The 21,444-nt window shown below is 36.2% G+C and overlaps 1 protein-coding gene across 1 annotated transcript; it reads right to left on the bottom strand.

The window, feature by feature from the left end:
• Positions 1 to 3,455: 3,455 nt before the first annotated feature.
• On the bottom strand, positions 3,456 to 4,529 carry LOC135610201 (histone H1-like). Its single transcript, XM_065104389.1, has 2 exons — positions 4,319 to 4,529; positions 3,456 to 4,233 (listed from the first exon to the last, which is right to left on the bottom strand). The coding sequence occupies exons 1-2, from the start codon at positions 4,445 to 4,447 to the stop codon at positions 3,637 to 3,639; spliced, it is 726 nt and encodes a 241-aa protein (XP_064960461.1). The 5' UTR covers positions 4,448 to 4,529; the 3' UTR covers positions 3,456 to 3,636.
• Between the last annotated feature and the right edge of the window lie 16,915 nt (positions 4,530 to 21,444).

Here is a 21,444-nt window from a genome sequence, read left to right as displayed (position 1 = left end):
AATCAAAAGAGGAATAAAGTGAAAATGAGAAGAAAAAAAAACTCTCTCCTTAAAACAAGTTACTGGTAATTACATTAAATAAGATCGTTTTTAATTTATTTTATGATCGAGATAAATGTTCTCTTAAATTAATAATAAAAAAATTAAGTTAAAAATACTAAAGTAATAGTTTATTATATTACAAAACCATACTGACTTTTTGTAAATTGAGTAATTCATGCGAATCATCTAAAAATCAATCGGTTCATTCTGATTTTTCAACGCATCTGATTGGCTAATTGAATCAGATAAATTAATAATCTGACCATCTAATTCGATCCGATTATGATAATTATTTTTTTAATATTGCTTGCTGATTTCGTTGATACTGAAACTTGGGAATGAGTAGTGACGTGTAGTACTGCGGAGCCTTCCAACCAGCCGTAGAGAAGTTTTAGTATTACTGTGGGCATGAGGCCGATTCCTTCGATAATACATTTTCCAATGCGAGTATTCTATTTGGGGATGGAGTTATCTCCGGCAGCAATTAAATCTTACCTTTTCTCACGTCCATAATTGGGGTGAGGGAGCTCAGCTCTCCAAGGAAATTACTGGATGTGTCAAATACAGCCAACTATCTTTGACTCAGCTCTCCGTACACTTATTATGCAAGTCGATGCCTACACCATTGATCGACTATGATGCCTCCCTGCGCATAGGAGAGGATTATGTGCAACCTCTATCAGTTTAATCAAACTAGAACTGAGTGTCGATTGTTTGATTATAATTTCTGATTTTTTTAAAAATGAAACCAACGATTCCGATTTAAATCGATAATTCTCTTTTTTATAATATATTTTTTTAAAAAAAATTATTTTTATTTAAAAAATAACTATTCCTCAATTCTGATTTCTAAAATTTAAATTCTAAAATCAGGGTTCCAAATTGACACTTAGTCACCTATTTCCATCCGCGAGACACCACGATACAACTCATAACTAGAGACATGATAGGAAAGTGATGTATACCACCATCCAACGATCGCTTACTAAGTCATGACCTAAGTCGAGAACTTCCAACATAAGTCCCCCAAGAACATGCTTTACATAAGAATATCTCAGGTGTCACAAGAAAACCGAAGAATCACCACCGAAGCAAAACAAATGGGCCCATCGAACCCACTCGATAAAATAACAAGGATGACAATAGGTTAAGACCCATTTTAACTCATGTTGTTTTGACCATATATTTAGAAATTTTGGGATGATATCACATGCGCAGCGGAAGAACATAAAACAAAATCTCAAAATTTTTCACAGAAAAAAAAAAGTTTCATCATCGTGCAAAGATTAGTGTGCAAAAATCCGTAAAATTAAAAAAGTCGTGCGTGTTAAGAGATGTGTGTTGCCTATGGAGATCATATATCTCTAAAATTCTATAGATCCATGGGAGAGGATGAATGAGGTCAACTGTCTTTCTCTCTAACAGTGATTAACACAATAGGGACTACAAAGACATTCCTCAAATCGCTGCATAGATCTCCTCTTCGTGCGTATCACGCAATCAAGAATGGGTTAGCCCTTCTTGCTGTCCACATGCCCCAAATAGGGGCTGCTGGTTGAGAAAAAGAGGGGAAGAGGAGTATAAGAGGTGGCAGCTAAAAGGGGTCTAGCATATGATCTTTTGGTTCCCTCCTATTTATAGAGGTCTTATATCAACTTAACCCTAATAGATCCTACCTTATTGAGTACTGGATCTCCATCCAACTATTCAATAATTCAAGAGTTTATTGAATATCCAATAAGGTAAGGGCTCCAACGGATATCTTATATATGAATCTCTACTCGTTGCAATACATACCATATGTGCATGACCCTCTATACCCAATATCGAACTAGCCATAAGTCATACATGTTAGAACTCCTTCTGGCTTAGTGAATTATTATTTTCATAATAATTCACTAACTTATCAATTACAGATGTACTAGGCCACTACACTACAATCCTTAAATGATACAAGGCAATTCAATCCATTAGACATGTCTGTCCTCAGTTACTATGTATCTATAGTCTTACATCCATCGAATATCATAGAGATCGTATTCTAGGCATTGTGATATTAGGCCCATACGGTTTCTACTCGAGTCTCGCTTTAATCGGATTCTCTCGGAGAACTCTTTCTCTCTCAATCAAAATAACTATGGCTAGAAATTTGCTTAAGCAAGAACATATAGGATATTCTTCTCATAACACCGAGTTGATGATCCTCTATCGACACTCAATAACCTTTGTAAGGTTGGCTACCACTCCCGATGACCAGTTGTGCTAGATTTGTAACTTCCAAGTCTATAAGTCTGGTATCAAAGAGTGGAGTATTCATACTGGACATCCTTGGTATCTTAAATATAAGGATAATATACACTACTAAGATGATAGAATTGTTGTTTGACAATAAGATATTATCAACCATCCAACATTCCGTCAGCGAATCAATCGGTAAACTCATTCTCCAATGACCACTTGTGTGGTAGTGGTATTCATAGTATCCTCATACAAATAACTATGAGACCAACCACCTCCATCATATAGACGGGTATATAGTACATCAGTCTATTCTATCATCTCGATATCTCTTTCGAGTGACATATGATCAGGATTATCTAAGTTATATATTTAAAAGTGAATTGATCTCATTATCGTGATCTCATAATGATCTAATTCTCATCGCATAAATTTATTAGTATCACAATATATGCAATATGTAATATAAAATAAAAAAATATTAAATAAATAATAAGTAAAAAAAAAAATGTCATCACTCACATGATTTGTAGAGCACCTATAATTAGCACAATGAAACACTTAAATCCATATGATTTATTCATGTCTAAAATAATATTTATATTTTTAAAAATATAACATATAAATCCCGTCAAATTTAAATTAACAAACGTTATAATTTGCTTGCATAACGGATTCATTTTAACTCCTATAATTTTGGTCATACACTATTTAAAATCTTATAATTATTCATTTCTAAAATAATCCTTATATTTTAAAAACCATAATATATAAACTCCTCTCGTTAAATTTTAAACAATAGTTAAAATTTACATACATAACATGTTAATTTTTAATAAATAATTAATATAATAATATATATATAATTTAAATTTAATAAAAAACTTATATATTATATTTTAAAAAAATATAAAACTTATTTTAAATATAAATAAATCATAAAAGTTTAAATGATATTAATCAAAATCATATAAACTAAAATAAACTTTATTTTTAAAAAAAACCTAAATTATATATTATTATATTAATAATTTATTATAAATTAACTCTTAACTCAAATTTAACCAAATAAAACTTTTATACTATATTTTTAAAAATATAAAAATTATTTTAGAATGCATGACTAAAACTATAAAAGCTAAAATCCTTATCTCACAACGCCATGCCATGCGATATCTTCGAACCCTTTTTTTTTTATCTCTAATGAAAAGATCGCAACAAGCGTCCCCCAACCACACCATCCTTCTTACATCGACTTAACCTCCTCCCTAAAGTAGCGTAAAGCGAGGAAAAAAATATATATTAATATTAATATTAACAAACACAGAGATATTTTCTCATACAAAGAGAATTTTTCTACTTTTTCGCCTTTTTGGCCGCCGCCGCCGCTTTCTTCACCGCTGGCTTCGGCTTCTTCGTGGGCGCCGACCGACTCGACGTTCTCTTTGCTGCCTTCTTCACCGGGGTCTCCTTCGCGGTGGTCTTCGCGGCCCTGGTCGGCCTAGGCTTGGGCTTGGGCTTGGGCTTCACCGGGGACTTGCGCTTCGGGGCCACCCTCGGCTTCGCCGCGGCCGCCTTCGGTTTGGGCTTGACCGTAGATGCTACATGCTTGGATTTAGCCTTCGCAGTGGTAGCAATCTTGGCCTTGGTTTTCGAAGCGGCAGCTCCAGGCTTCGCCTTAGCCTTAATCTTCGTCTGTACTGCGGCTGGTTTCTTGGGGCCCGCCGCAGACTTGGGCTCAGCCGGCGCGGCATGCACGATGGTAGAGAGCTTGTAGGAGCTCTTCACCTTGGTGAGCTTCCCGGCGGCGGCGAGCTTCTTCAGCTGGAGGAAGAGGATCTTTCGAAAGTTGGACGGGAGGTGAGCCTTGTGCTTGTCCTCGATGAACTTCCCGATGGCGTACGGGCTTGACCCGGTTCTCTCCTTGAGCGTTGTGATCGCCTCCTTGATCATCTAAGCACCAAAGAAAACAGCTTCAGATCCACGGAAACGGGTCAAGCGAAAGCAAACTAAGGCTCCAAGAAGATAAGATCCTCACCTCGGCGTAGGGAGGATGGGCGGAAGGCTTCCTGGGGGCGGCAGCCTTCTTGGCCCTGGCCTCCTTGGAGGCCTTCGCCTTCTTCGACTTCGCCACCGGTCTCGGATCAGTGGTCTCATCGGTGGCCATCGTGAAGGTCTCCCGAGCTCAAGCGCAGCGTATATGGAAGGAAGAGAGTCGGAAGGGAGGCGAGATGCATACGACGGCGAGCGATGGAGTTTAAATAAGGGGGGCGAATGGAGAATACTGAGTTCTGATTGGTCCGTTGATGCCACACGCGGATCGATACCCTCTCGCCGCTTCAAACTATAGCCATCGGATATACCAGAATCGACGGTCATAAAGAAGCCAAGATTTTGAGGCGAGGATGAAGCTTTAGAATCGGAAGGGGATAATGGTGTGGGGTGGGCTTGGTGTGCTTCTCCTCTCATTTTAAACGGGAATAACTTGAGATATAGTCGTTGGATGCAAGTAGGTTCAAATCAGATTGTAGCTTCGGATCGTAGCTTTCCAATGAGTCCAATCTCGTCTTAATTCGTCAAGGAAGCGCTGAGAAATTTAATTTTGAAGAAGCAATGGTCTAGAGTAGGTTTTCCATGTGAGCTTTTCTAAGATTCGGAGCTCCAGAGGAAAATGTGGGAAGCTTTAATGGATGTTTGTGATTGCAGACGGTAGTAGCTAAGAAGAGGGATATGTGGAATTTGGAATCACAAGATTTGGTTAAGAATTGATGAACTTAGATATCTTCAAAGGTTATATAACTCGCACATCCTTTAGATAAGTTGTTGTGTTCAAAATCTTCTGCTCTGTGACATGTCATGCGATGAGATGTTCTAACCAACATGATGATAGCTTGCATTGCAATATCTTAAATGATATGGATACTCTTCTAGCTTTGCATGACATGTCACAGAGCAGAAGATTTTGTGAGGGGAGGCAAGAAATCTGAGTTTGTTTCATCTATCAAAGAAATAGATTAATGAGAAAGTTGCTAATGATGTCCAAGGATTTACATCCTATCATCTGAAACCAGTGGTGCACTTGCTGAGGTTGAGAATTTGTGATTGGTTGTCATGTATCAGGTAGTCTCAATCTGACTGGTTTTGTCAGCCACTTCTCAATTCTCTCACCATTGGAATTGTCTTATTTTTTCATTGATATGTAAAAAAGTTTTAATAAAATTTTTATTCACTATATCAGTGATGAAATTGAATGTTCCTCATGTGTTGCTCAATCAGTGACCTCTCTTTGGAATTTGTGAGCAAAATTTTCTTTTTCACCGGTCATTGCAGCTTTTGGAGCTGTTAGCTTCCCTGTAACATCTCTTGAAATGTATTCATATTCTTCCTTTCCTTGAAACAGTGCCCATGGAGTAATGCAGCTTTGTTTGTTCCGGTTCAGCTAAAAAAATGATGATCAAGTGAAATAATTGAAGTATATATATATATATATATATATATATATATATATATATATATATATATATATATATATATATATATATATCCTCAGTAGATTAAGATTATGAGCTGAATTAGAATTAGAATTAGGATACCACCGCCTAGTAGCATTAACTGTCGACGGTACCATCGCCCAAACCACATGGGAGACTAAGTCTGCAGGCTCATCCGATCTTTGACTCTGGCCCAACATCTGCTTTATGCCTTACTGCTATCGTAGTTAATCCTGTATACTTATCTCAACATATAGATTAAATCAAACAATTTACTAATTGATTTTATCATCAAAATCTGAGATTCAACACCGCTAGGACCCGGGAAACCCGGGATGAGACACTTTTAGGCTCCAAATCTACTTGAAGCCTATAAATAACCCTCTCATCCCTAGTTAACATTCATAAGAATTAAGAGCAAAAAGAAACAAAAACACTATTGTAATCTTGTGAGAACTCCTCTCAAGCTCTAAGTGTTAGTCTTGTTTAAGAGAGAAGTGAAGGGGGTTGTAAAGGTTCTCTCCTGAACCTGTCAAAAGGAGAATCGAGTTGTAAGGATAGTTGATATTTGCCCATTGAAGGAAGATTGGCAGTGGAAGCCGGTGACCTCTATAGAGGAGAAATTAGAAATGGATGTAGGTCACAGCGACTGAACCACTATAAATTGGTTTGTATTTCTTTTTAAGAAATTTACCTTTATTACAAACTATTTTATCTTCTTATTGCTTTCACTATGCTTTCAAATGAAATTTTAATTGAAACAAAATTTTAAATAGACATAATTTTTATCCGCTACACTAATTCACCCCCTAGTGTCGACTCGTTCCTAACAGTTGATATTAAAGCCACGTTATTTCTTGCTTGGTTTAACTATTGGGAAATCTTGGGGGTGACATCACATGCACAATGAAAGAATAGAAAATAAAATCCCTAATTTCCCAAAGATTTGTTCGTCATTGTGCAAAGATTGATGCGCAAAATCTACAAAACTTAAAATTACGTATATGGTACATTTTGTTACTTAGGGAGATCATATATCCCTGAATCATTGCATATCTCTAGGAGAGGGTGAAGGAAGTCAAGTGCCCTCCTCTCTAGTGGTGATCCACACAGTAGGGCTGCGACGATGCTCCTTAAAACTCTAGGCCTGCTCTAAGGTCGAGAGGGAGGAGGAGAATAGGAGAGGCAAGCAAAGGCTCTGGCCTATGAACCACTGAATCCAAATAGAAGTCTCATATCAACTTAACCCTAATGGATCTTCCCTTATTGGGTATTGGATCTTCATCTAACTACCCAAGCCTCTTAGATTAGTGGATCTCTATCCAATAATCTCTCATGTGCTTTTATTGGATCTCATTCATGGGATCCAATAATTCAAGGGCTTATTGGATATCCAATAAGTTAAGGGCTCCGACGGATATCTCATATCCTCACCTCTACTCATCGCAATGCCTACTATATGTGTGTGACCCTCTAGGCACAATATCGAGCTGGCCGTGAGTTATAACTATCAGAACTCCTTCTAGCTTAGTGAATTATTATCTTTATAATAATTTACTCAACTCATCGACTATAGACGTACTAACCATTACGCCATAGTCCCCAAACGATACAGGGGAATCCAATCCATTAGACTTATCTGTCCTCAGTTATCGTGTACCTATAGTCCCTCATCCATATAATATCCCAGAGACCATATACCAGACATGGTGCTGTCAGACCCATACGGTTTCTACTTAGTCTCGCTCTAATCAGATTCTCCCGAGGAACTCTTTCTCTCTCAATCCGAGTGATCCTGGCGAGGGATTTGTCTGAGCAAGAACATATGAGATATTCTTCTCATGACATCGAACGTGGATGATCCTTTATCGATACTCAATAGCCCTCGTAAGGTTGACTGCCACTCTCGATGACTGATTGTACTAGATCTGGAACATCTAAACCTATAAGTCTGGTATCAAAGAATGAAGCACTCATATAGGATATCTTTGGTGCCTCAAGTCTAAGGACCAGATACACCACTAGGACTATGGAATCGCTGTCTGACAATAAGATATCATAAACCATCTAACATTCCGTAAGCGGATCAATCAATGAACTCATTCTCCAATGAGCACCTATTGCATATATATATATATATATATATATATATATATATATATATATATATATATATATATATATATATATATATATATATATATATATATATATATTATATGTGTGTGTGTAATAGTTATAAAATGATATATGCCAAAATATAATAAGCAAAAAAATTCTGTATCAAGTCACACGTGTCATCACTCACATGATTGGCTTGCTGGGCACCTATGACTAGCAGTATCCCTAGTGTCCCCACACGAGCAGCTATAATACCAACTATATCCATCATATGGATGGGTATATAGCACACCAGTATGTCCGGTTATCTCGATGTCCCTCTCGAGTAACCTATGACCGGGATTATTTAGGATCTATGTTTAAAGGTGAATCAATCTCATTATCGTGATCTCATCACGATCCGATTTCCATTGCATATATTCAAGGACATCACAATATATACATGCATATATGCAATAGTCAATATAAAGTGATAAATGTCAAAATATTATAAGCAAAAAGATTGTATGTCAAGTCACATGTGTCATCACTCACGTGATTGGCTTGCTGGGCACCTATGACTAGCAATCTCCCACTTGACTTAAAGCCAATCACTTATGTTTCCGATCCCCATCAGACCTCTGTGATGCTCAAAGATAATTTGAGACAATGGCTTTATCGGTGGATCTGCAATGTTATCTTCAGATGGAACTCTTTCCACTAATACATCTCCTTGGGTCACGATCTCTCTGATCAGGTGGGACCTCCTCAGAACATACTTCGATTTTTATGAGACCTGGGTTCCTTCGCTTGAGCAATTGGCCCGTTGTTATTGCAATATAAGGAAATCAACTCCTCACTACCCGACACGACTCGCAAATCTGTGATGAACTTCTTCATTCAGACTCCCTCCTTTGTTACCTTTGTTGCGGCAATGTACTCTGCCTCTGTGGTTGAGTCAGCAGTAGTATCTTGCTTAGAACTTTTCTAGCACACTGCTCCTCCATTCAAGGTATACACATACCTCGAATTTGACTTGCTATCATCAACATTAGACTAAAAACTTGAGTTCGTGTAACCTTTAATCCTGAGGCTACTACCTCCATATATTAATAAAAGATCCTTAGTTCTTCTCAAGTACTTAAGGATACACTTTACTGCTTTCCAGTGTTCTAAGTCTGGATTCGCCTGATACATACTCGTGACACTCATAGCATATATTATATCAGGCCTGGTATATAGTATGACATACATGATAGACCCTATCACTAAGGCATAGAGTATCATATCCATGTTCGCCCTTTCTTTAGGAGTCTTTGGGGACATACTCCTAGAAAGCAATATCCTATGTCTTATTAGTATGAGATAACCAAGTTTTTACTGTGGATAGCATTCCTATATCATTCCTAATGATTAGGATGTCATCCACATATAACACCAAAAAGGTGATAGCGATCCCACTTATCTTCCTGTACACACAAGGCTCATCTTCGTTCTTAACGAAGTCATAAGATCTTATTGCCTCATCAAATCTTATGTTTCAACTTCGAGAAGCTTGCTTTAGTCCATAAATGGATCTAAGCAACATGTATACCTTATCTGGGTAGTTTTTGAAACGAATCTCTTGGGTTGTATCATATACACCTCCTCCTTGATGTTCCTATTGAGGAATGCAGTTTTCACATCTATCTACCAGATTTCATAATCATAGTGTGTTGCAATAGCCAATAGAATTCAGATGGATTTTAGCATTGCTACGGGCGAGAAAGTTTCGTTATAGTCAACACCTTACCTTTGATAATACCCCTTAGCCACTAGCCTTGTTTTATAGGTCTCTACCTTTCCATCTACTCTGATCTTTTTCTTAAATATCCATTTGCAACCGATGGGTATAATACCTTCGGACGCATCAACTAGGTTCCAAACCTTATTGGAATACATAGAATCCATCTCAGAATTTATTGTTTCTTGCCATTTCCCAGAGTCTATACTCATAATAGCCTCCTCGTAGGTTTGAGGATTAATGTCCTCAACATCCTCTCCTCTAATATGTCCCACATATCTCTCAGGAGGATGAGATACTCTGCTAGACCTACGTAAAGTTGGAACTTGTGTATTACGTACCTGAACAGACTCGGGTTGTAGAGTGGTGCTTGAGCTAGGTTATCTTCCCTTTCCATATCTAGTATAGTGTAGACACTACCTTAAGATCATTCTAGAGCATATCCCCAGAATGAGATAGGTAGGTCAACGAAACTCATCATGGATCGTACCATGTCTAATAGCGTATGATTCCTCTTTTCAGACACAACATTGAGCTAAGGTGTATAAGGAGGTGTCCATTGGGATAAAATCCCATGGTCCTTGAGGAACTAGGTAAACTCTATACTTAAGTACTCACCTCCTCGATCTGATCAAAGAGACTTGATACTCTTTCCAGTCTGGTTCTCCACTCCATTCTTATGCTCTCTGAATTTCTCAAAGGCCTCGGACTTGTACTTCATTAAGTACACATATCAATACCTTGAAAAATCATCAGTGAAGGTAATGAAGTAAGAGTATCCACTAATGACATGAGTTGACATGGGTCAACATATATCATTATGTATGAGTTCCAATAGCTCAGTGGCTCTCTCCAATTTCACTAAATGGAGAGTTGGTCATTTTTTCACGAAGATAAGGCTCGCAAGTTGCATATGACTCATAGTCAAATGGATCTAAATATTCATCCTTTAACAATTTTTGAATCATTCCCTCATGGATGTGACCTAGCCTACAATGCCACAAGTATGCATTGTTCACCTCATCTCGTTTCCTCTTAGACACACTTACATTCATGATATGTGGAGTAGTGTCTAGCATAAACAAACCATTATGCAATGTTCTTTTCGTGATAATCTTATTATTGAACAACTATTATTCTCAAAAACTAATTTATATCCACTAACTGTCAAACATGAAATGGAGATAATATTTTTGATAATAGAAGGAACAAAATAACATGCATCTAATGTAATAATAGCTCTACCAGACAGATGTAGGGTGACCTCGCTAATAGCTACTGTAGCAACTTTTGCTTCATTGCCTATCTTGAGGTTCATCTCGCCTCTCGCCAATCTCTTAGGCCTTGCCAGAACCTACAATGCATTGCATATATGATAAGCACTACCAGTATCCAATATCCATATGTTATCATAAGAGTTTGACAAATGGAGATTGATCATGAATGTACCTGAAGCTTCTCCAAGCTTCTATTTCGCCCTCTCTATAAGGTACTCTTTGTAGTTCCTCTTCCAGTACCCATCTTTGCTATAGTGGAAGCATTGGCCTTTGTCCTTTGCCGGGTCTTTCTTAGCAACATTTGCTTTACCTGGTCTACCCTTACCTTTCTTAAGGGATTTTTCTGCTTTCCTTTTTTTTCTAGTCTCAGTAGGAGGAGGATATTTATTTCCCCTAAAAATTGGTATTTCAGGGTGTTCTACTAGTGGGGGAATTGGATCAGTCCTTCTAGGTTGCCTAACCCATATACCATTGCTAAATGTGCACCTTAGTCTTTTCAGTAGATTTCTATTGATAGTGTTAAATCAATCAATTTGAATTATTTTTTCATCAAGCGAGACACAAATATCATGGGCAAGTATTAATCGAGTAATTAACCCCCCATATGGTAATATAGTGTCTTTAGCTATTATATCCTATATGTGTTGTCGTATTAAGTATCCAAAATAATTATGTTGCCCGGTCATAATCCAATACATGGTGCTTAGCTCTATTTAACTCATTTCATCGAGATGAAATTGCTTAGGAAGTAGTATGCTAGTCATGATGTGATGAAGAATTTTAGAGTTAAAGGGTAGTAAGTGCTCGTAACTTTTGGGTATCATGCCTAGGTTCGGATTTTCAAAAATAGTTTCTAAGGCTTCGGAGTAAGTTGCTCCGATTACATTGACATCCCATTTATTTCTAAAGTAACAGCCCCTATCCTTTTCAGTAATTTCAATTAGTTCACAAATAGTACTATCAAAGATTTAAATTTGTGTTCCTAAAAGGTAGGTACTTAGGCTATCGTTGTCCATACATAAGTTTGCATAAAATAGCCTAACTAACATAGGATAAATTGGTTCATTGATTTGTAGGAGAGATAAGACATCTAAATGTGCAAACTATCTAATGGGTTCTATGTTTCCAAGTTCATCTAGATCAACATGTTGGCCCTTATGTATAGTTATTATTTTGAAATTTGAAAATCTAAGATCTACTTTATTAGATCTAAAAATGTTTTGGTCATATGAATCTCCTTCCACTCTCTTTCCTTTTGTTCTTGTTGATATCTTAGGTGCCATTATCTAAACAAGATGATAGATTAAGAATATAAAACTGTGAAGAGTATGCAAAATAATGAGAAGAGGAAGGAAAGATTTCAGATTTTACCTTATGGAGAATTTCTTGGAAGATAGAGAGCTTGAACCAACAAGAATCCCTCTCTTAGGCTTCTAAAGGTTAGAATGAGGGTTAGAGAGGTTTATAGAGTATTATAGGAGTTCTAGGGAGAGTTCTCACAGGTTAGGGGCGGTTCCACCACTGGCCCTAACCCCTTCTCTTATAAGGGAGTTCTCGGGCGGTGCCACCGCCAATCCGAGCGGTGCCACCGCCTGGCAACCGAGCGCTCAGGCGGTGCTACCGCCGGTTCTGGCGGTGCCATCGTTAGCATGCCAAAGAAGAGAAGAAAAAAATTCTTTCCTCCCCATTTTTGTTTTTCAGAGGTGTTTGGTTCAAGATAGGATAGGATCTTGGATTGCGCTTTAAGATGTCATTTGGAATCGAAAGAGAAGGAAGAAATCAAATCCATGAAAAAATGGAAAGAGGATGAAAAACTCTTCGAAAAATATATTCAATCAAGCTTATTCTTAGGGACAATTTAACATACCTAGTTCCCTTCTAATAAAGTCAAATTGGTCTTCATCTAAAGCTTTTGTAAAAATATCTGCTAATTGATGCTTTATGTCAATAAACTCTAGAATGACATTATTGTTAAAAACATGATCACGTATGAAATGATGCCTAACGTCGATATGCTTAGTTCTAGACTGTTGAATTGGATTTTTAGTAAGACAAATGACACTTGTATTATCACATTTTATAGGTATGTTTTTCAAGTAAATTTCATAGTCTTCCAATGTATTTTTCATCCAAACAACTTGTGCACAGCATGCATTTGCAGCAATGTATTTAGCTTCCACTATAGATAGTGCAACTGATTTTTGTTTCTTAGAAGTTCAAGAAACAAGTGCATGTCCTAGAAATTGGCATGTTCCGGATATACTTTTTCTATCTATCCTGCATCCGCCAAAATCAACATCTACATAAGCTATTAAATCGAATTTATCGGATTTCGGATACCACAATCCTAAATTGGGAGTTCCTTTAAGATATCTAAAAATTCTTTTAACACTCTTAAGATGAGATAATTTAGGCTTAGATTGAAACCTAGCGCAAAGTCCTACACTAAACATGATATCCGGTCTAGTCATAGTGAGGTAAAGTAGACTACATATCATTCTCCTATACGTTTTTTTATCAAACTTTTCACCATTTTCATCCATATCTAACTTAGTCGAAGTACTCATAGGAGTGTTTATCGCTTTTGAACCATCCATGTTAAATCGTTTCAACAATTCTAATGTATATTTAGATTGATTAAGAAATATACCATCACTAAGTTGTTTAATTTATAATCCTAAAAAGAAGGTCAATTCACCCATTAAACTCATTTTAAATTCATGACTCATACACTTGGCAAATGATTCACATAGTGATTCATCGGAAGAACCAAAAATAATATCGTCAACATAAATTTGCACAATAAGAAAATTATTTTTAAAGTATTTGATAAACAATATAGTATCAACCTTACCTTTGGTAAAATTATTTGAAATAAGAAATGAACTAAGCCTTTCATACTAAGCTCTAAGAGCTTGTTTCAAGCCATAGAGAGCCTTAGTCAATTTGAATACATGATTAGGAAGAAGAGAATTTTCAAATCTGGGAGGTTGTTCGACATATACTTCTTCAGAAATAAAACTATTCAAGAAGTCACTTTTGACATCCATTTGAAATAGTTTAAAAGCATTACTACTAGCATAGGCAAGGAGCATCCTAATGGCTTCTAATCTTGCCATAGGAGTGAAGGTTTCTTCATAGTCGATACCTTCTTCTTGGTTGAAACCTTTGGCCACTAGTTTAGCCTTGTTTCTAACCATGATACCGCATTCGTCTTGCTTGTTTCTAAAGACTCATTTAGTACTAATGACTAACTGGTCACTAGGTCTAGAAATAAGCTTTCATACCTCATTCCTCTCAAATTGGTTCAATTCCTCTTGCATTATAATGACCCAAGAATCATCTTTCAAGACCTTGTCAATACATTTAGGTTTGATTTGAGAAAGGAATGCGGTGTTAGCACAAAAATTCTTGAAGGATGAACGAGTTTGAACCCATTTTGATGTATCTCTTAGAATTAGCTTATTTGGATGAGCATCCACATACTTCCATTCCTTAGGTAAGGAAGAAGATGCATCCAAGTTGCTATTTTGAGGAGGGGGTTCATTTAAATTCAAATTTTCAAAACCAAGATCATCATCAAAGTCATTTTTATTTAACTCAAAAATTTCATTGAAAACTACATGAATAGACTCTTCTATAACTAAGGTTCTTTTGTTAAAAACACGAAAAGCCTTAGAAATGGAAGAGTAACCAAGAAAGATGCCTTCATCGGATTTGGCATCAAATTTTCCTAAAGCATCCTTTTCATTCAAAATAAAGCATTTACAACCAAAAAATTTAAACTAAGAAACATTTGGTTTTTTATTATTCTATAATTCATAGGGAGTTTTTGATAGAGATTGTCTTATTAGAACCTTATTCATGACGTAGCAAGTCATATTAACGGCTTCGGCCCAAAAATACTTAGGCAGACTATGTACATTCAATATAGTTCTTGCCATTTCTTGTAGGTTTCTGTTTTTTCTTTCAATTACTCCATTTTATTGAGGATTTCTTGGAGTGGAGAAGTTGTGGTTATATCCATTAGATTCACAAAAACTTTGGAAGTCATGGTTTTGAAATTCGCCACCGTGATCACTCCGAATTGAAGAAATCATGAAGCATTTTTTGTTTTGTGTGAGTTTATAAAATTTAAAGAAACATTTGAAACAATCACTTTTGTGAGCCAAGAAATAGGTCCAAGTGTATCTAGTATAGTCATCTATAATTATAAAGACATATTTGCTTCCTCCTAGACTTATCGTGTCAATTGGTCCAAATAAGTCTAAGTAGATTAATTGTAATGGTCTAGTAGTGCTAATTTGAATTTTTGGTTTGAAACTAGTTTTTATTTGTTTACCAAGTTGACACACATCACATACTTTATCCTTAACAAACTTCATATTGGGAATTCCTCGTACTAATTCTCTAGATGAGATCTTAGATATTAGTTTCATACTTATATGGCCTAATCTCCCATGCCAAAGCCATGCATTATCATTTAAAGCGGAGAGGCACATTTCATTACTTAGTTCATCAAGGTTGATTATGTAGACATTATTTTATTTTAAAGTAATCATTGACATATTATTGTTTGGTTTTTCAATAATGCACACATTAGATTCGAATCTAACGATATAACCTTTATCACATAATTGACTAATACTTAAAAGATTATGTTTTAATCCATCAACTAGTAATATATCATCAATAAAAAAACTTAATTTGTTATCTATGGTTCCCTTGCCAATGATTTTGCCTTTGTTGTTGTCTCCAAATGTGACGTACCCTTCTTCTTTGCTAGTAAGCATAGAGAAATGAGATGGATCTCCAGTCATGTGTCTTGAGCATCCACTATCGAGATACCATTTCTTGCTCCTAGCTTGTGGGTTTGTCTACAAAAGATGATGGTTTTTAGGTACCCATTTGATTTTGGGTGCCTCAAAAATTGATCTACCAATTTGGTTATTCATTATTGAACTATTTATAGTTCCTTTAGGAACCCATATTAATTTATGTGGACTAATTTTTCTAAATGGGCATTTGTCAGTAATATGTCCGGATTTACAACAAAAGTTGCATTTCAAAGAAGGAGAAACATGTAATGTGGGTCCTTTAATAAAAGTGGTAGGATTTTGATGAGATCCTCTCACAAAACCAATTCCACTTTTATTTTTTATTGCTTTTAAATGTTCACACTTAGAGTTATTAGCGCGAAGTTTGCTTCCTCTTTGTTGCTAGCTTCTTCACTTTCGGAATCACTTGAATCGTCCCAAGTCGCTTTTAGAGCTTTCTTCTTCTTTGGTTGCTTCTTCTTGGCTTGGGGGCATTCATTTTTGAAGTGTCATGGCTTCTTGCATTCGTAGCATATCACATGATCCTTTTTATGTTTAAGTCTGTTTTTGGCGTTATTTTTAAATTTGTTCTTTCTTATAAATTTTTTAAAATTTTGAGTTAAAAGTGCAATGTCATTGTCACTGTCCTCTGTTCCTTTCAAGTGGTCTTCTTGTGACGTGAGCACCATATCCTTCTTGTTCTTTGGAAGGGGGTTCTCGAGCTCTTCATGAGCATGACACGTCATTTCGTAGGTCATTAGAGACCCAATAAGTTCTTCAAGAGGAAATGTTTTAAGGTCCTTGGCCTCTTGAATTGCCGTAACTTTTAGATCCCAACTTTTATGAAGGGATCTTAAGATTTTAGTTACAAGTTCAAAGTTAGAAAAATCTTTACCAAGAGCTTTGAGTCCATTGATGACATTTGTAAAACAGGTGTACATATCTCCGATGGACTCACCTGGTTTCATTCGGAAAAGTTCGTAAGAGTGCACAAGAATGTTGATTTTGGATTCTTTCACTCGGCTAGTGCCTTCATGAGTGACCTCAAGAGTTCTCCAAATATCAAAAGCCGAATCACAAATTGAAACGCGATTGAATTCATTTTTGTCTAATGCACAAAATAGGGCATTCATAGCCTTTGCGTTTAAAGCAAAAACCTTCTTCTCCGATTCATCTCATTTGCTCATCGGAAGAGAAGATTTTTGAAATCCATTTTCGACAATAGTCCAAAGCTCGAAATCCATGAAAATGAGAAAGATCCTCATACGAGTTTTCCAATACGTGTAATCCGACCTATTAAACATAGGTGGACATGTAATAGAATGACCCTCATGCATGCCGGAGTAAGCCATCTCTCTTGGGTATTAAACAAAATATAAGAGTGAGCCTAGCTTTGATACCAATTATTAGGATCAGAGCGGCACTAAGAGGGGGGGTGAATTAGTGTCGCAGATTAAAACTTGTAAGTTTGAAAATGAATTCGTAAATGCAAGGAGATTTCAATTCGACAGTAACTTGAGTAAAGTGAGAAGATGAAAACAAAAGCTTGCTGTAGTGTAAGTAACAATTTCAGAAAGGTAAGTACTCACACATTTAAGGAACACACCAATTTAAAGTGGTTCGGTCAAATGACCTACATCCACTTACGAAGCCTTCTTCGATGAGGCTCCTAACTTCTACTAGCAAATTACTTTGAAGGGGAAGGACAAATACCCCTCTTACAATCTTTCACAAGTGGTTCATACTCTTACAAATTTTCAACAAAAAGAAAGAAGGTGAACACTCAAGCAATTGAAAACAAGGCTTGCTAAAGACTTTACTAAAGGCTTTTATCTCAATTTATTGCTTCTCAAAAAGTTATGCTCTCTACTGAGAATTGAGGGGTATTTATAGACCTCAAGAGGATTCAAATTTGAGCTCCAAATTTGAATTCTCTTGGGTTTCCGAAGCTGGCGGTGCCACCGCCCGACCATTCGTGTGCTGGGCGGTGCCACCGCCTAGTCCAGCGGTACTATCGCCCGATCCTTCGGGTTCTAGGCGGTGCCACCGCCTAGTCTGGCGATTCCACCGCCCGATCCTTCGAGTTCTGGGCGGTGCCACCGCCCGACCTTATGGGTCACTAGATGGGCTTCAAATCTGGCCCAAACCAGGTCATATTCGGGCCCAATTGGCCCCTAACCAAGATATAGGATTATCCCTTAATCCTAACCTTAATTACATATAAACTATGCAACTAAAAACATAGTCCTAAGCAAGTTTTTAACCGGCAAATGTCGAGTCTCCTTCGGGCGAGCTTCCGGCGGACTTCCGATACACCCTCGGATTTCTTCCGACGAACTCCCAGCAGGCTCCCGATCTTGTGGCGAGTTCAGCGAGTAGTAGAGCCTTCTCGGTGATCTCCGCGAACCTCCGATGATCTCTTCGGTGGACTTCCGAAAACTTCGACAGGTCCCCGATTTCTTCTCCGATGATCAATGGTTTAAAAGCACTTAGTAGAAGTTTTTTGGATTTTGAACTTGTAAATAAAATTTTACGTTCTCTTAATAAAAGTTGGGATCCGAAAGTAACCACAATACAAGAGGCAAAAGATCTTAATAATTTTTTACTTAAAGAACTTTTTGGTTTATTAATAACATATGAAATGACACACAATGCATAAAACGAACTTGAGAACAACCTTCCAAAGAACATGAAAGATTTAACACTTCAAACAAAAGGAGACCACTCGAGTATAAGCTCAAGTGATGGTGAACTTGAACTCCTCATGAAATTTAAAAAGTTCATGAAACAACGATTAAAAAAAATAAACTTAAAAAGAGCTGAACTACTTGCTATGAACGCAAGAAGAAGTTGCCAAAAGATGAATCGAGCTCCTCCGAAGATGAGGAGAAAATCAACAAAGGCGAGGTGACAAACTACGCTTTAACGGCTTTCGACGATGAGGTAATCAAAATGCCCTTAGTTTACTTTGAAATTACATAATGTTTTTCATGAGTTATTTTTAATTTAGTTTAGAATAATTATTTTTCTTAAAAATTGCATGTTTAATAAATGAAAATGTAAAATATTAGGAATCATGCTTATCTAGTAATTTTGAAAATAATCATGAAAATTGCATATGTTATGATAAAGGAACAAAATGTTAGACTTAAATCATGCTAGATGTTTTAACGATAATGTGTATCTTAATGATTTTTGTATTACTTTTGATTGAAAACACTTTATGAAATCATGCTTAATAAAATAATGTAATGATATATAATAATCGTGCTTAATGAATTTATCTTTCGAAATTATGCATGATGATTTGAAGTAATGATGATTTTTGGGTGATTTATGCCTTATTGATCTTTGTCATAATAAATCTTGCACTTTCGATTTTAAACATGATACATGTTTTTATTTGGCATAAATGAAATAAATCATATGAATTTAAACAACTAAAAAGAGGAAATTATTTTTCTTGAAAATTCTTTTTCTCTATCTTATTGATTTTAATGAATCTATTTGTATCATTTTAACGAATCTCTTGGACTTTGAAAATGATTTTGATGATTTAAATTTGAATAATTTTTTATCCATCTTGATTCCTTGATATTTACAAATTAAGATTTATTATGAATCAAGATTTTTCATTAATCGTTCTCCTATGATTCTTCTTGGTATTTTATTTAAAGAAGAGATTTACTATATGAATCATGTCTTTTGGTATTTAAGTAGTCTTATCTTTCATGACATGATCTTTTTGTATTTATGACTTGTATGCCTTAAAATGATTGAAATATTTTACACTATTATGTTCTTCCCTTCTTCTTTCTTATTTACAATGACAAAAGAGGGAAAGAAAATAGCTAACATCTCGAGAGAATCAAGTTTGCTAGCTTGAATAATAAACTTAGACATGTTGGATCTCCCAAATGCATAAATTCTTCTTATATATTTTTCAGATTATGATCTTGATTTCTTAAATTTTAGACTTGATCTTTCATTTTTTATGATTGAAATAATGATTGAAATATTGATGTAAATATGAATGATGATTTGGAATCATGCATGTAATGATAATTTTATATTTTAAAAATATACATGATGATTTGGTATTATGTATGCAATAATTCAACTTATGATAATGATGCATGCAATAATGAAATATTCATGATAAAAAATTATTGTGACATTCATGACTTGATTTTACATCTTTGTTATTTATCCTTGTCATGCTTTGAAAATTATTGTAAAGAGAAAAAGAGATACAAGATTGTATTCATCCCTTCTTTGTGACAATGACAAAGGGGGAGATAACTAACTTGCTAGCTAGCTTGCACAAGTCAAAAAGATGCAAAGACATGCTAGCTTGCTTATCTTAAAAGAGAAGCAAATATCGCTAACTTGCATATTTCAAGAAGCAAAAGTTGTTTTCTTGAACATCTCAAATATTGCTAGCTTACATTTTTTTAAAATGATGTAAAAATTTGCTAGCTTGCCTGATGTAGAACTTGCTATCTTAAACATCACCAAGAATTACTAGCTTGCAATTTCAAGAGAAGCAAAAGTACTATCTTACTTATCTCTAGAAGCAAAACATGCTAAACTTGCACATATAGCAACATTTACAAACTTGCAAAACTCAAAATTTTTGCTAGCTTGCATGATGATAAAAATTATGTTTATTATTCAATGATTTGAACTTGCATGTCCAAACACTTAGAAAGTTACGTTTCTCCTTTTTGTTGATGACAAAGGGGGAGAAGTATGATCATGTTATGCATGATGACGTGTTACAAATATTCATGATGAAATTTGCAATGACTTGAATTTAGCTTGAATTCAAGGTTCTATCAATATGGCATATTGATAGGGAGAGTTAAGGTTAACTTCATCATTAATTGGTTATCATCATCAAAAAGGGGGAGATTGTTGAATCTCGTATTTTTATGATGAAACCAATTTATAAGGGTTTATGATTTGATCTGCGTTTTGAGTGACGTAGGATGCTTCAATCAGGGATAGACATTTAAAGCAGGAAGAATCATGTTGGGCCGGAGAAACAGTCAGAAGATTTAACATTGCGCCAAAGGATCGGTCGACGTATCGACAGAAGGCTTCAGGCCATGAATTCGGGCATCAGGCCAAGAAGAGCAGATATTGCGCTAAGGATATCGGAGTTGCAGATGTCAACTGGTCGATTGGACAATAGGTCACAAGAGAGGACGATGCGTCGAAGAATCGAACGAAGCGTCGATGGACCAATGACATGTCGGACAACATGATTCATGCTTAGTAATAATTGTCTAGATCGAAGTATGTTTTACATGTGCAAGATTAACTACGATAGCAAGGCATAAAGCAAAATGAAGTCCCAGAGTCAAGAACGCGATTTCGTTGGGAGTTCGAGAGTTCATCGGAAGTCCGGACGTTCGTCGGAAGTTCTGTCGGAATTGACTGAGAAGTCCAGGAGCTTGCTAAAGAAGCTCGTCAGAACTCACCAAGAAGATTGTCATGAAGTCCAGGAGCTTAGCGGGAGTCCGCTGGAACATTGCCAAGAGATTGTCGGAAGTTCGTCGAAAAATTACCGGAAGCCACTAGACTTACGAACTTGTTTAGCTTAGTAAATGTCTTAGAATTTGTAGTTAGCACATAATTGGGATTGGAATTGGGCCAACCCAATTATGGGCTAGTTGGGCCCATGTATGAAC

Source organism: Musa acuminata, chromosome BXJ2-4 (genome assembly GCF_036884655.1).
Source record: "Musa acuminata AAA Group cultivar baxijiao chromosome BXJ2-4, Cavendish_Baxijiao_AAA, whole genome shotgun sequence".
Taxonomy (NCBI): domain Eukaryota; kingdom Viridiplantae; phylum Streptophyta; class Magnoliopsida; order Zingiberales; family Musaceae; genus Musa; species Musa acuminata.
This window is presented reverse-complemented; position numbering and strand designations above follow the sequence as displayed.